General features: G+C 35.1%; 1 protein-coding gene across 4 annotated transcripts in view; it reads left to right on the top strand.

The window, feature by feature from the left end:
- The window catches only part of PSD3 (pleckstrin and Sec7 domain containing 3), a 373,102-nt gene that overhangs the window by 147,704 nt on the left and 208,321 nt on the right, over positions 1–17,077 (top strand). For 3 of the 4 annotated variants that reach the window (XM_063083776.1, XM_063083783.1, XM_063083798.1), the window contains one exon: positions 11,067–11,156. The exons of the other annotated variant lie outside the window; for it this stretch is intronic. In XM_063083776.1, coding sequence (XP_062939846.1) covers positions 11,067–11,156 — 90 coding nt within the window. The remainder of the gene's footprint in view (positions 1–11,066; positions 11,157–17,077) is intronic. 4 annotated transcript variants of the gene reach the window in all.

The raw sequence follows: 17,077 nt of genomic DNA on the forward strand, positions 1-17,077 counted from the left end.
CTGTATTGATTTAATGGGATGGAATTCACAGTATGAAAAGGTACTTTTTTTGGCTTGCACCTGCCAGCATTTGTTTCGGTGCAGGCCTCCTTTTATTCAAAGTTTTGAATCAATTTGGGAAGAAAATAGATAGAACCATGGCAGTGCATGCTTGAGATATGAAATCAATGATTAGAGATGATTTTATTCAATGGACAGTGTTTGCCTGAATAATAGTATTTCAAAATAATCAATCCAGCTTGGTATGACAAGAAGAGAAAAGCTAGGCATCTATAAGGAGTGTTTCTTGATGAGAAATACTTCCTTCATTTTACTTTTACTCCCTGTTAAAATGGTATAAAAGTCTGGGGGGAAGAGAGGTAGTTAAATAAGTGCATGTGTCAGTAAGAAACAAAGTGGGCTGATCTGACCCTTCCTTTTTTGTTCTTTAACTAGAAGAATTACCAGTGAGTCAGAGGAGGACAATAAAAGAAAGATATAAACAATTTCAACTAATTAACTATTCAAGAAATTGGTGGACATCTTTAACCCATAGAAAGCCACGTATCTTGATTTTCTTTATTCCCTACATTGGTAAGATGAATTGAGACACAGTGTGTTGGGTGGTACTAAACCTTACAGTGTGGGTTCCAAGTATTTGAATTGGCTTTTGTCGCTCTGCATTTATATATTTCTTTCCCTGCCTGGTTGCTATTTTCCTAATTGCTGTTTCAAAGTCCATGTAAGTCAAATTGATAAATTCATACCAATGTAGGTAATGGGATGGTCACTGCTGAAAGTATACAAGAGACAATGCCAAATAAGCAATTAAAGTAAATCTGAATTTAGAATGAAGCATAGTTTTATAAACCAAAACAACTCCATGGACTTTACTGTTGTTTTAAAATGTTATAAAACATGACAGTTGTTGTTACTTAAATGATAAAAGTTTTATTTACATCTCACCATAGAAATTCATGGTGTCCTGAAAAAGCATTTTTGTCTCAGTAGTCTTTAAACGTCTTGTTCATGAATCTCCCAAAAGAATTTTGAAATGATTAGTATCCCTTCTTCCGGTTTAATGTAGAGATGGAAAGGGTGTGATGCCTTTCCTCACCCATAGTAAGGGTCACGGCTGGCACCCCTATAAAAAAAAAGCCAGGTTAACAAGAGAAAATCATAATAGATGTATTTAATCAGTTTTATGTGACACAGGAGGCTTCAGAAATGAAAACTCAAGACTTGGGGGAAACTGTTTTTATGCTTAGATTAGATGAAGAATGTACAGCCATGTAGAAATGTGATTGGACAAAAAGGGAATGATCTAATGGTAAGAGATGGAGTGGGGAAACCCAGCAAGGCCTGTCTGTCCAGATTCTTCTTGGCCTTTTGTGTAGCATTCTTTCCTCACATGTATAATGCAGGACCTTTTCTGGAAAGAAGGTCTTATGGCCTATTGGATAAGGTAGGTCAGAGAATTTCTTTATGACCAGTGCCTACATAGAAAGGTGGGGAAGGTTAGAGTAATATTTCTAGTTTTCGTGACCTGCCTTGGGGAAGAGGAATTCTAGTTTCTATAGCCTGCCTTTAGGAAGAGGGGGAAGCAGGAGAAAGAAGAGCAGGAGAAAGTCAGAAAGACTTTGCTTCTGAAACCCTTCCAGTGTTTTTCCAGTGTCCTTCAGTTCGGAGTCTTAGCATATCAAAGCACCATACTTTGGGGTATTGTTTTCTGAGCCCCAACAAAGTTGTCATCTAAACTTTTATCCTAAGTTTAAGAAATTGCAAAAGGTATGATTTTTGATGGTGGGTATTAACTATTGACATTAAAAATGGTCTTTCATTAGCCTCTAAATATCATAGTGAGGGAGAAGCATTTCAGAATGGCAGAGTAAGGACTCGTGAAATCCACTCCTCAAAAAAAAAATGGAAACACTGGAAAAAATTGTTAAAATCAACATTTCGAGAACATCGGAAATTAACCAAAGTCTTGCAACAACCTAAAGTGTTTATTCAAGGGGAAAAAAAAAAAAAAGAAAAGAAAAACAATCAACACCTGAATCTCAGTAGAACAGCAAGCTTTGTGGTGTTTTTACTTGCCTTATTACCATTCCCCTCTCCCAAGCTCTGCAATAAGTAACCTTGAAAACCAACAGCCTAACAAATTACAGTAACTATGAAAAGAAGCCTAGTGTCCACTGGGCAGTTTGGAGCTCCCCAAAGGCCCCATCCCCGGAGAACTGTCATTATTGTACTTGTGTGGTAGCTCCCTGGAAAGCCTTCAGTTGTGGGGCCTGCCCTTCTTTGCCCTCATTCGGCATTCATTCAGTGCAAACAGGCTCTTCACCCAGGGCCTGTGGCAGCTGTTGAACATCAGTGCTGCTGAGGTGGTCGTAAAAGTTGTGGCAAACAAGAGGTTGACAAGCTGGGAAATAAAACATACAAAGGGAGCTTTGGCGAACTCTGACATATTCTTGGGAATCTAGGCCTTGTGTGCATGCCCAAGAAAGAGCTGAGAAGGCCCTAACATTTCGCCTCTGGCTGATCTTGTGATTCTGCAAGAGCAGGAAGCAAAGGCTAAGACAGTTGTAAACTTCCTCCTGGATCATTGAGGGCATGCTTCAACATGCACACAAAGCTCCTTGAGAAAGTCTGCATTCTTTTCTTTATGTGGCCACTGAAGTTTCTTCTCAGCTCAGTAGTCAGCTACTGATTGAACAGAGATGGCCTTAAATGTGAGGAATTCAGGAAAAGCCACTAAATAAGCAATTCAGTGACAACAGATGCCTGGGAGAGAGAGGAATCTTATTGAATGAGTTGGTACGCTATTTTTAAAATCTCTAGTTTCAACAACAAATTACGAGACTTGCAAAGAAACAGGAAGGTATGACCCATACATAGGAAAAGGTAGCAGTCAATGGAAACGGTCCCTGTGGAATGCCAGACATTGGTCTTAAAGAGATTTTTAAAATGGATTTAAAACATCCAACTATGTACAAGAGACACACTTTAGGTTCAAAGACAAATAGGTTGAAATTAAAGAAATGGAAAAAAATGTTCCACGTAAATCCATAACTGACCAGTAACTGAAAGACATCTGGTGTGGCTATAGATATCAACAAAATAGACATTAAGACAAAAATTTTTACTAGAGATGAAGGACATTTTATCATGTTAAAAGGGTCAGTCCATCAAGAAGATTATATAACAGTTCTAATCAAAATAGGCATCTGTAATATTGTGATAAAATAAGAAATATGTATTTGGTCTCTTCTGGTTTCTGACATAGAGCCCCTAAAACCCATGTGAACAGGGGTGCTGGGAGAATCTTTTTTTCTAATATTTGGTCTTTGACCCCAATTTGTGGCACAGAGCTCCTAAGACCTTTGTAATTTCCTGAGTGATAGGAGGAGCTTCTGACACAGAGCTCCTAAATCCCTTGGTATTTCTTGGGTGATAAGAGCATCTTTTATTCTAATAAGGCCGCTCTTGGTGGGTTCCTGCATAGCCTCAGGATGAGGGCTGGTTGTCAGGGCATGTGATTAGAGGGTTAGAATTTTTATCCCCTCACATCCTATCTTTGGGGAGGTGAAAGGGACTGAAGGTTGAGTTGATACCAGGGGCCCATTATTTAATCAATCATCCCTACATAATGATGCCTTCATAAAAATCCAAATGGACAGGGTTCAGAGAGCTTCTGGGTTGGCAAACATATCCACATGCTGGGAGTGTGGGCACCCTGACTCCACAGACACAGGAGCCATTGCACTCAGATCCTTCCAGATCTCACCTTATGTATCTTCATCTGGCTGTTCATGTGTATCCTCTGTAATATTCTTTAGAATAAAGGGGTAAAACTAAGTGTTTCCCAGAGTTCTGTGAGTCATCCTAGCAAATTTATGGAACCCAAGGAAGGGGTTGTGGTAATTCCCATTTATATAGCCCGTTCGTCAGAAGTATAGATGGCAACCTACTACTTGAGATTGGCATCTGAAGTGGGGGCCAGTCTTGTGGAACTGAGTCCTCAACCTGTGAGATCTGATGCTATCTCCAGGTACATAGTGTCAGAATTGAATTATGGGACATTTCAGTTTGTGTTCGCTGGAGAATTGGCTGTATGGGGAGAAATCCCCACACATTTTAGTGACCAGAGATGAAGTAGTGAGTGTTGAGTGGTACCTAAGAGTAGGAAAGAAGTTTGGTTTTCCCCTGAGAGAACATGAGACAGCCATGAAATATGTGAATAAGCAACTGACAGAAACGAAGGGACGAATAGACAATTCAACAGTAATAGTTTGAGATATCAATATCCCACTGTCAGTAATGCTTAGAACAAACACAGAATATCAACAAGGAAATAGAAGATTTGAACAACACTAGAAACCAACTAGATCTAACAAATGTCTATAGAACACTCCACACAAATTACTAAAATCAGTAATGAAGGAGGGGACATTACTATCAACCTTATAGAAATAAAAAGGATTATAAGAGATTGCTATCAACAATTGTATGTCAACAAATTAGATAACCTAGATGAAATGGACAACTTTCTAGAAAGAGAAAACCCACGGAAACTCAAAGAGAAATAAAAATCTGAATAGACCTTTATCAAGTAGAGAGTTTAACCTGGTTTTCAAAGAAACTCCCCCATAGAAAAGCCCAAGATCAGATGGCTTCACTCGTTGATTGCACCAAATATTTGAAGAAGTTTTGACATCAATCCTTCACAAATTCTTCAGAAAAAATAAAAGAGGAAGGAATATTTCCCAAGCCATTCTGCAAGGGTAGGATTATCCTGAGACCGAAACCAGACAAAACATCATAAGAAAACTAGTATTTCTTGTTTAAAATGGGGGGGAAAAAAAGGCAAACCTAATTCAACAACATGTATGAGTAAAAAGGATTATATGTAATGACCAAGTGAGATTTATTTCAGGAATGCAAGGTTTGTTCAACATATGAATGGAATCAAGAAGAAAAGTCACATGATCATCTCAGTAGAAACATAGAAAGCATTTGACAAAATCTAACAACTTTTCATTTAAAAAACAAACTTAATAAACTAGGAATAAAAGGGAATGTCCTCAACCTGAAAAGAGCAACTATGTGAAAATTCTCAGCTAACATCATACTTAGTGGTGAAAGACGGAAGCTTTCTCCCTAGGTTAAGACCAAGACATGGATGTCCACTCTTGCCCCTTCTATACAACATTATACTGAAGGTTCTAGTCAGGGCAATTATGCAAGAAAAAGAAATAGAAGAAATCAAGATTAGAAAGGAATAAGTACAATAATCTTCATTTGCAGAAGAACTGATCTTGTATGTAGAGAATCCTAAGGACTCTACAAAAGAAAAAAAAATTATTAGAACTAAACGAGTTCAGCAAACCTACAGAATACATGTTGAGTATACAAAAATCAATTGTATTTCTGTATGCTGGCAATGAACCATAAAAACAAAATTAATTTTGTTTACATTAGCATCAAAAAGACTAAGATACTAAAGAATAAATTTAACAAAATAAGTTCAAGTGAAACTACAAAATGTTATTGAAAGAAACTAAAATAAGTGGAAAGATATCCCGTAGTCATGGATTGGAACACTTTATTTTTAAGATGGCAATACTCTCCAAACTGATCTTCAGATTCCAACACAATCACTGTCAAAATCCCAGGTGGCTAGTTTTTGTTTCTTTGTTTGTTTGTTTGTTTTTTGCAGAGATGGATGAACTAATCCTGAGTTTCATATGAAATGTAAAGGACCCAGAATAGTCAAAACAACCTAGAGGAAGAGAAACAAATTGGAGGACTCACACTTCTCAATTTCAAAACTTACTACAAAACATTGCTGCAAGAAATTAAAGAAGATACAAATAAATGCAATGGATTCATGGATTGGAAGACTTAATATTGTTAAAATGTTCATAGTACCCAAAGCAATCTACGCATTCAACACAATCCCTATGAAGATGCCAACAGCATTTTTTGCAGGGATAGAAAAACTAAAATTTATATGAGATCTCAAAGGACCTTGAATAGCCAAAATGATTTTGAAAAAGAAGAGCAAAGTTGGAGACTTCACACTTCCTTGTTTCAAATGTTTTACAAAACTACAGTAGACAAAACAGTGTGATACTGGCATAAAGACAGACATATGGAACAGAATACACAGCCCAGAAATAAACCCTTAAATAATCTTCAACAAGGGTGCCAAGACCACTCAATGGGGAAAAGACAGTCTCTTCAACAAATGGTTTTGGGAAAACTGAATATCCACATGCAGGGAGGAATTTGGACCTTTACACAATATACAAAAATTAACTCAAAATGGATTAAAGACCTAAATATAAGGTCTGAAACTATAATAACTCCACAACAAGAAATCAAATAACCTGATTAAAAAAGGAGCAAAGGACTTGAGTAGACATTTCTCCAAAGATGATACACAAATGGCCACAATATGAAGACATACTCAACATTCACTAATCAGAGAAATGCAAATCAAAATTATGGTGAGATACCACCTTACACCCATTAGGATGGCTACTATCAGAAAACACTGTTGGTGAGGAAGTGGAGAAATTGGAACTCTTGTGCACTGTTGGAAGGATTGTAAAATGATGCAACCACTATGGAAAACAGTATGGGGGTTCTCAAAAAATTAGAAATAGAACTACCATAGGATCAAGCCATCCCATATTGGACATATATAAAAAATATTTGAAAGCAGGGTGTTAAAGAGATATTTGCACACCCAACACTAGCCTAGAGGTGGAAGCAGACCAAATGTCTTTCCACAGGTGAATGGATAAACAAAATGTGGTATATATATATGTAATGGAATATTTGTTCAGCCTTAAAAAGGAAGGAAATTCTGTCACATGCTACAACATGGATGAACCTTGAAGGCATTATGCTAAGTGAAATAAGCCAGTCACAAAAAGAAAAACGCTATGGGGATACCTCAAAAAGTTCATGGAAAAATAGAATTAAAAGATAAGAGTCTTTCCATGTACTATTTTAAAGAACCCTTGTATGTGATTCCACTTATATGAGGTAAGTAAAGTTGTTAAATTCATACAAACAGAAAGTGGAATGGTGGTTACAAGGGGTTGCAGTGAGGGGGGGGAGGAAGTTGTTTAATGGGTATAGAGTTTCATTTTTGCAAGATGAAAAAGTTCTGGAAATCTGTTTCACAATCATATGAATATAATATGAAACACTACTGAACTGTATGCTTAAAATGGTTTAGATGGTAAATTTTATGTTTTATATTTTTTACAATAAAAAATTCAAAAACAAAAAAATCTTACTGCAAAGTTACAGTAATCAAGAGAAGTTATACTGGCATAAAACTAGATAGATATAGACCAATGCGGTAGAATCGAGTATCTAAAAAGAAACCCTTACATTTATGGTCAGTTGATATTTAACAAGGGTCCCAAGACAATTTGGTAGGGTAAAGAATAGTCTTTTCAATAAAAGGTGCTGTAACAACTAGAGATGTAAAAGAATGAAGTTGAATTTCCACTTCATCTCATATACAAGAATTACCTTAAAAATGGATCAGATATCTAAATGTTATAAATATCTGTGTTAGAAAGCACAGGAGTAAATATTTGTGATGTCGGATTAGGCAATGATTTCTTAGATGTGACATAAAAAGCACAAGTAACAAAAGAAAAACATAGATAAATTGGATTTCATCTAATTAGAAACATTTTGGGTTTCAAAGGATACCATCAGGAAAGTGAAAGAAAAGAGAAATGACACCCTCAGGATGGGAGAAAATATTTACAAAGTACATATCTGAGAAACATGTATTCAGAATACATAAAAAATTCTTACAAGTGAATGATAAAAATACAAATATTCCAATAAGAAAAGGGAATAGAATTTTAATAAGCAAATGGCTGATAAGCATATGAAAAGAGCTGAGCATCATTAGTCATTAGATAAATGTACTTCAAAACCACAGGATACCAGTTTATACCCATAAGGATGGCTAAAATAGAAAGGACAGATGATAAGTGTTGGTGAGTTTGCAGAGAAATCGGAACCCTCATACACTGCTAGCAGGAAGGTGAAATGGTGCAGCCAGTTTGAAAAACAGTCTGGTGGTTCCTCAAATGGATGAACATAGAGTTACCATGGAACCCAGCAATCCCAATCCTAAGTATAATATACCTAGGATGAATAAAAACATGTCCACACAAAAACTTGTACATGAATATTTATAACAGTATTATTTATAATAGCCAAAAAGCTGAAGCAGTCCAAATGTCTAGCAGTTTATGAATGTAAAATTTGGTATATCCATACAACAGAATGTTATTTAGCAATAAAAAGATATTAAGTCATCATGTTACAGCATGGACAAACCTTGAAAGCATTATGCTAAGTAAAAGAAGCCAGCTATAAAAGGCCACATTTTATATGATTCCATTTAATGAAATGTCCTGAATAGGCAAATTCACGTAAATTAGATTAGTGGTTGCCAGGTGATGGCTGGTAGGGATGGTGGGAGAAATTTGGGGCGAGATTGCTAGTGAGTGTTGTTTGTTTTTTGGGGGGAGGTTATGAGAATGTTCTGGATTTAGATAGTGGTGATGGCTGCTTTCCTTTATCCATATACTAAAAATCGCTGAAATACATAGTTCAGAAGGGTGAATATTATATGAATTATATTTAAATAAATCTGGTATTTTAAAAATGTTATAGTGAGTTGGCACTCCATCATAAAACAAAATCAACACACTCATTTTTAAGAGATATTTTATTTCATTTCCTTTTCTCTATTTTTAGTCTACTTTTACATAAAAGTTTCTTATGTAGTATGTTTTTATGCTTGGAAGGTTTTTTTTTTTAATCATTATTCAGTTCTTATTGCCAATAAAAAACTATATAAATTGAAGTGAAAGTTTTAGTTCTTATAAGATTTCAAGTGTTAAAATTTTTCTGTAATTTTTTTTCTTAAATGATTTCTGTGTAATAATTATTAATAACAAACAATTGATTAAAAATGATAGGGTTACAAGTATTTCAATTTCCCAGGTCACGTATCAAAAACTACTTCTGGTGATTAACTAATGATTAAATTGGGTCCTCTCTTAATTTTCTTAAAAGCAGATAATTGGAAACCAACTGACTTGGAAAAGAATTTGTTATCTGTCATTATTTATTCATCTTCTCAAATCCTTGGAACATGTCCAAGAAGGCCTTACCAAGTCATATCAAAATGACTATCGATTGTACTTGTTACTTTTTACCTTAAGGCACCTTGTTTGACCTGATATCCTTGAAATGGATTGGGAAAATTGAGTTAGTCTTTTTCAGTATACCGTTAGAAAACAGTCTTTTTTGTTGATTTCCTTTCTGTGCTTTTAATAAATTTTCATCAAAACTTTGAAACTGCAGATTTGTTTAATTTATGGGAAATATTTACCAAGTAAGTCGGTTGGCAAAGCCAGTTTTCATTGTCAAACCATTCATCCAGTCTTTCATGTAAAGTCTGACTGCAACCTCTTTGCTGGTGGAAGAGGCAAGATAGTTAACAAAAAAATTTAGCACTTTTACTATAAATATTTAAATAGCATGGGTGGAACAAATTGTTTCACTTTGTAAAACAGGAGAAGGGCAGCTGTGCAAGGGGAGGTGGGACGCAATTACTCTTAAGTCACATGGGGTATGTTCTTAAGCAGATCTGTGCTTTTGTGCATTCTTTTAAAGTCATTATCTCTAGGACTATGCTGTCTCATTTTGAATACTGCTGCTGTACACTACTCTTAGTTGTTAATGAATGACTACAATAGGCTTGGAAAGTATACATTTATTAGTAAGAATATTGCATACAGGTATATTAATATGTTGGTACACTTCATATTCCCTTGGACCACATTTGCCAGAGACATCATGTCAGTGCCACTTGTCTGTGTTCTACATCCCTCTCCTGCACTCGTGACAGATTTCTCTTGGTGTCCATACTGAACCTCAGAAGCCTTCACAACCGGCACCTTCTACTAGTTGATTAGAGCTGGCATAGAAGGTGATTCTCTGTGAGAACAATTGTATTAGTGTTCTTAGTCAGCATGTTTATATCTTTTCTTTTTGAAGTTTAGATTTTCTAATTACATTTTATTAATGTGATTTTCTGTGGTTAAACTTTATGATCCTTAAATCAGCTTGGGAACGTGTGCTGGGAGACAGTTCTCCAAGGGGGGTCTCACTTTTCCGTACATTTTGTGAACAGAGGCTTTGGTTGCCTTTGTTCTTGTGTAATCCTTTCAAAATTATTTCTATAGTGAGCAGCTTTGGAAGATATAGTGACTTTCAGAGCAATGGTCAGGTTTCATGGCCGCCTTGGAAGATAAAGCTGGTGTCTGCCTCTAGAGCAAAGGGGTAGGCATACTTAACGGCCCATTATCACAGATTCAGTTCCTGAAGCTTAGGGTTTCTCTCCTGCAGTGTAACCCACTGCCTTTAAAGGTGGCATCTGGCCTTATTCAAGTTACTCTCTGAGAACTGGGACTCAGAACTGGAGCAAGTTAACACTGATGTTCTGAGTACTCTTACCATCATGAGTAACAAATTCTTGTGCCTCTGAACGTGGAGTCTTATTTCCTTTGTCAGCATCGATGAAATTGTGATAGGCTAATTTGTTAGTGTGAAAGTCGGGTAAATCTCAGATCCTTCCCAGCTCTTGACAATATGTAGGAGATATAAGTAGCTATCAGAGTTTAGCTCAGAAATATCATTTTTATCCATTTTTTTATTAAAAGCTACATTATATATTATTATAAAAACATAGCATAGATTTTTCAGATTTCTTTCCTAGATGAAAAAATAAGAGTTCGGTATAATTTTGCTATTTATATTTAATGACAGTTTTAAAAATGTAATAATAATCCATCTGTTTTTCTTATGCATTAAAGTTGTATTATATATGTATGTATATATACACATGTGTATGTATATATAAATTCATGTTTTCAAAAACAAAGTCAGGTCCTGCTCTGCTTAATCATATACTTAAGAATTAATCTTAATTCTGAATTGTCATTGTGATGTATCCTTTGCCTCTATTCCAGAATATTGGGAAGAAGATGACCTGCCAGGAGTTCATTGCAAATCTCCAAGGAGTAAATGAGGGTGTTGATTTCTCCAAGGATCTGCTGAAAGTAAGCACTGAACTACTGATTTTTAAAATATGCTTATGTTTATATTTACTGCTTACTTCTTAATCCAAAATAGGCTAAGGATTACTTAAGTATTTTGCTTTTAGCTTTTCGTTTTATTGGTGATGTTTCTATTGGGCCTTCTCCTTGATGCTTTAGACTGCAAAGTGTCCTTAAATTAATAATTTTTAAATGTTTATATCATAATCAATAATACTGAGATGATAAGTAGATTTGGAGTGGTTGGTGATACAAATAGTAAGTGGGCAGTTTTTGTTTGATTTATTTGTAAGCAGACTGTCAGAACTTGAGAAAGGTCACAAAGGTGTATTCACTGTGGAAACAAAAAAGCATTTGCCAAGTATAATGGAAGTAGTTTTGACTGTGTTCAGATCCTAGTCACAGAGCCATTCAGATTGTCTCTGGAAATAGATTGAATTGAATTCTGAGTAATTGCAGAATGCTTGAATTATTTGCACTTGGCTTTGTTATTGGTAACAATCAGCATGTTTTTATCCATCATCAGATTGTTTTCAAGAAGACAGCAAAATCAACTTTGGAATTCATAATTCTATAGCATTATAAATGAGATGTGCATTAGATCAAAAAAATAATGATTGACAATGGATACAAATATTTTAGAAGTTGTAGGGCAAGATGTGTACGTTGAGAATGTGATCTTTACAGATTTTTATTTGATTCTAGCCTACTTTTTAAAACTTAGTACACATATAGGTTTATTTTAGAATCAGTTCCTTTGAAGGAATTTGCTAAGAAAGGTGACACATTTGAATCATGCTAGATATGGAAATGTACCTGTTGAAAGACAAGTGCTTTATTAGGTTTTATGTAATTTTAAAATTATATAGAGTTCTGCCAGGTTTAGAAAGATGTATATACTATGGAAAATGAAAGAAGGCATTGCAATATAGTATTATTGATTCTAAGTCTTACTGACTTTAATTGCAGCTCGTTAAAAAATACATTATGAAGAAAAACCAGAAGAAAAGTAGCTTCAGTTTTCTGTATATAGAAGGTATTTTTTAGGGTTTGTTTTGTTTTGTTTTGTTTTTAATAGAGCAAATGGTGCCTTTTCTGAAGGTATGATTCCAAATGGGAATGAGAAATAAAAGGTGCAGGTTTGTGACATGATAAATATGTTATGTATACTCCGTTGAAGCTACACAGTGTTAACACGTCTTTTTTCAGTTTTGTGGTATTAGCGTGGAAAATAATGGAGTCTCTCCAAGAGAGGATTTATGGGGCTTTTATCAACTTATGTCGGAAATGAAAATTGACAGGAAAATTTTCATAGTGGAGCTTTTAGTAGTATGCTTATGGTAACCTGCATGACTGTGGGTAAATTGTTGGGTAGATTTAGAGCATGTTTGATGGAACTGTCTGAAACCACGTGTAGTTAATGTCCAGTCCAGTGGCTACCATTCACCTTGGGTAAACATGTACTTTGATTTCCTCTGACAAGAGTTTGCTGGATGATTTGTTGCGGTTGTGCAATTGAGATCATGTTTATAAACCTCCGGGGAATAAATATGTGTTTACTCTATTTACTTTGGGAAGATGACAGTGAAACAACACTGAAAATGACAGTGGTGTTAAGCATGGAAATTGTCAAATGAAATATCGATTCCCTTTCATAACAAACCCCAGCCGCTCACCCACCCAAGATGAGTTTTCCATTTTAGTAGGAATGGTTTTTACTGCATATTTCAACAAGAAAATGTTTTCTTTAAACCATCTTTGTTTCATTTCACTATTCTTTTTTCATTTTTATTTTATAGTAGTTTTGGTTTTATAGAGAAACTGAGGAGGGAAGTGCAGAGAGTTCCCATACCCTGCACCACATTTGACTGTTCTATGTGCTGTTCCTTCTCCCTTCCCTCCCCCTTTTCCTGCTCTTCCTCTTTTCCTCCCTCTGTCACTCTTTTATTTAATGTTTTTTCTAAAAAATTATTTATTTTTAATTACACATATCTATGGGGTACAGAGTTGACTATCAGTATCTGTGTACAGTCTATGATGGTCAAATCAATATTATTAGCACGTGCATCCTTTACAGATCGTAACTACTCTGTGTCCCTTACCCAATTACTTCTTACCCCCCTCCGCCTTTCCCACCTACAGTAACTATAGTTCTCTCCTTCTTAACGCTGATATGAAAGTTCAGCGTTTTACTGTTTTCTTTTCTTCTTTCTTCCTTTCTTCCTTTCTGTCTGTCTGTCTTTCCTCCCACTGTTTCTCTTTATTTCTGTCTTTTCCTTTCTCTTTGTCTTTCTTTCTGTTTTTCTTTTTGTCTCCTCACTTTCTCATGCTCTTTTTGTCTCTCTCTTTCTCTTCCTATTATCATAGCTATCTCTGGATTCCCTGCTGAGATAAATACTTGGGTGGAATATCTATTTGAATTTGGGGGGAAACATGTATGGTTATATATATGCCACACAGATTTACACACACAGATAAACACAAAAAAGTTTGTTATCATCTTATAGTTTCTGAGTATTCTGTTCTCTCTTTCTCCGTGCCCTTTCCAACCTTTATTAAGTCTCTTCATAAAAATATAAAGAAACTGCTAGATTCGATATCAAAAAATGCTCAAAGTTACATTGATTGAACTGAGGCTTTTATTGTTACTTATTGACCATATTACTTTTAGATTTCTTTGGATCATAAGAAACATTTGGATTTATGTCTGTTCAGATTTCTTCAGACCAGAAGTAAAATTTGGACTTATGTCTGTTCTTCAGTGTGGTTGTGTAGTTGGGAACATTTATTGAAAGTCCACTGTGTGTTCATCAGGTGTTTGGAACTTGGAGAAGATGCTAGAACCAAATAGGCACCTGTCCTTGGAGGTCACGAACTACTGAGAAACATGAGGGTTCTTTTTTCCTTAAAATGGACAGTTATTCCATATCAAAATAAAAATATAAACTGAATTCTGCTTTTTCTCAACAAATACTTAAGGAAGAATAGATCTTAACATATTTAAATGTATGAGAAATGAGAAATTTGTCTCAAGCCTTTAATTCACAGAGTTCAGTTAATATTTTGCTTCCAAATTCACCTTAGACGACATTGAAGGAAGGGGTGGATGATACACTGAGCTTTTTTTTTTTTACAGCTTATAATTCCACTGCAGTTTTTTCCATTGTTTAATAACCTAAAAAGATATTTGAGTCCTATGGCAAATAAGAATTTTTTCCCATAAGTTGCTTAGAGAATAAGTCATAGTTCTCTATAATGCAAAGTGAAATGAGTTGGATACTAAAAGACAACCAGTGAGTGATAGAACATTATTCAAGTTTTTCATTGCAGAAGGCTGGGAGGAAGTGGTATTTGAGGTGGGCCTTTACAATATAGGTAGAAGACTTATTTTATTTTTTATTTAGGTCATTATTCCATTTCATCTCCATCACAACAGCCCAAATATGGAATCAACCTAGTGTGGATAAATGCAATAAATGAATGAATGGATAAAGAAACTGTGGTGTGTGTGTACATATATATATGCACAATGGAACACTATTTAACCTTTAAAAAGAAGGAAATTCTGTCATTTAAAAACAACATGGATGAACCTGGAGGTCAGTTGTTGGCTGCACAATAATTTCATTTTTAAGAGACATCCAGACTGAAGATTTGACAGTGAAGCATGGACCCTTAGTTGTTTTCTATCCCAGCTTTCCTATTGCCATCTACCATTTGATACTCAAATAATGTTGTTCTTAATATTTTTATTAGTCATAGTTATACATTTTTATCTTAAGCAGCAATTGAATTCGGTAGGTGCCACAGGGAAGAAGAAAAAGCATTAGCTGAAATAATCTACTTTCTAATTTAAAAAATTTTATACTGTCTTTTTTATGGAGAGGACCGAAATGACAAACCAAAACAACACACCACAAACCTTTCAGAATATTTTTAATATAACTTAACACAAAACCTAATGTAGTTTGCAGAGTGTTTTAAAACATACCTCCTCCTAAATTTGTCTAAAATATACAAATAGCTATAATAATAGTTACAGTTACAAGGCAGTGTCACTGGAAATCATTAATAAGCTAGGTAAATAAATTTAATGAGCCAGAGTGTAATATGACATGCTTTCAGGTTATTGCTTATGATTACATGCTTGACTTTATAATATTCTTTAGAAGTTTAATTTTTTTTTGACAGATATTGCTTGTTTCTATCTCCATTACGTGGGAATTCATTAACTTTGAAATTAGCTTATGGTCTCTTAAGGGAAAACCAAAAGTTTTTTTTTACTCTCCCACATAATGTAGTTAATGGTAAAGAGAGTGTGTGTATGTGCACAAATAAATATTAATGTATCTTGTTGGACAAGGAAGAAACATAATTAGGAAATATAAAATTATGCTGCATAGGTTTATAACCATTAGGCTTTTTAATTAGTTACAGCTGTATATAAGGATAAACAAAAACAAAAATCAATCAGCTATTAACGATTTAGAGATAAGCAATTTTTTTTTTTTTTTATAAATTCAGACTCCAAAAAAGACCTGTTCACACAGACTGACAGTAAGCACTATAAGGATTCTTGTAAAACAGAGCAAAGCCAGCCCAGATCACTTCATGAGTTCTACCTACCCCTCTAATTGGTCCCTTTCAGCCAGGGGGAAGATTGAAAATTTAACCTGACAGTTGCCCAACTTTTCTGTATTTTCTACCAAAAGGCTGACCTTAATCAACATGAGGTCTTCTCTTTTTCCTTCCCCTCCCCATTTTTGCTGTCTTCTCTTTCATCTTTGCTTCCATAATTATCAATGAGTACAAGTTTAACGAGAAATCTGAATAAGATCAGATTTTATTAATGTCTAGTCTAGTTTGTAGATGTTACCATTGGAGGAAACTTGGTAAATAGTACGAGGAATCTATTATTTCTTACAACTGCATGTGAATCTATAATTATCTCAATAAAACTTTCAATGAAAAAAACAATGAACAGGTCCACTTTTAAAAGCAAATGGGACAATTGCTCTTTATTCCACCAGACATTTAGGCATCATACAAGAATAAACTTAATGAAATTTTACTACTCTGGGCCATTCTTTTATAGTGCTGCATATCATGATCAACAGCTCAGATATAGCTGTGCAGAGGAATTAAAAACCATGGTGTATTAAGAAAAGGACAATGGAATTATTTTGAAGAAATGAAAGCTGAAAAGTGACATGAACCTATCGTTATTATTATTGTTGTTATTACTCTAGATGTTGTGGAGAACGTTTGGACGAGGTGGGAGTAAAAGTGGAAAAGACAGTAAATTTGCAGTTGTCTATGCCAGAAGGAGTGGATGCAGCTGGTGACAATACTGATGGAAACATATTAAGTGTTGAATTATTTTCAGTTCATTATTAGAGTTTCTGTTGCTTCGTTGTTTTTCCAGATTGCCCCTCTGTTTCTTCCTGTTTCACTTGCGTTCTAACCTGCACGAAGCAGAAGAGAAACAAAAAGTAGGAAAACCTGAATTATTTCTTCCCAGTTAACATTTGTGTGATATGTTAGGATGAATGTAATAGAGGGCTTGTGGCAGTGTGAAATGAATAAGGTCGGTTCTGGAAAGCAAGTACAGGATTTCTCCTTGGCCAGGTAACTTAACTCTTTTCAATTTTCCCATGTGTACCTGGGATAATAATACCTTTCTCCTAAGAGCGGTTATGAGGATTAAATAAGATGAGGAGGGTTAAGAGGCTAGCATTGTGCCCATCTAGGATGCGCTAGATTTTGTGGCTGGGTTGTGCACGTCATCGGGCTCTAAGCCTGTCTTAGTGCTGCTAGTGACTATGACGGAGCCTCAGGATGATCATTTCACTTCTTTGTATCTTAGTTTCTTCATTTGTAAAATGAGATATTTGGCTTGTGCCCATAATTTTCAGTTTAGGTTC

The sequence above is a fragment of the Cynocephalus volans genome, chromosome 2 (assembly GCF_027409185.1).
Source record: "Cynocephalus volans isolate mCynVol1 chromosome 2, mCynVol1.pri, whole genome shotgun sequence".
NCBI classification, from domain to species: Eukaryota; Metazoa; Chordata; class Mammalia; order Dermoptera; family Cynocephalidae; genus Cynocephalus; species Cynocephalus volans.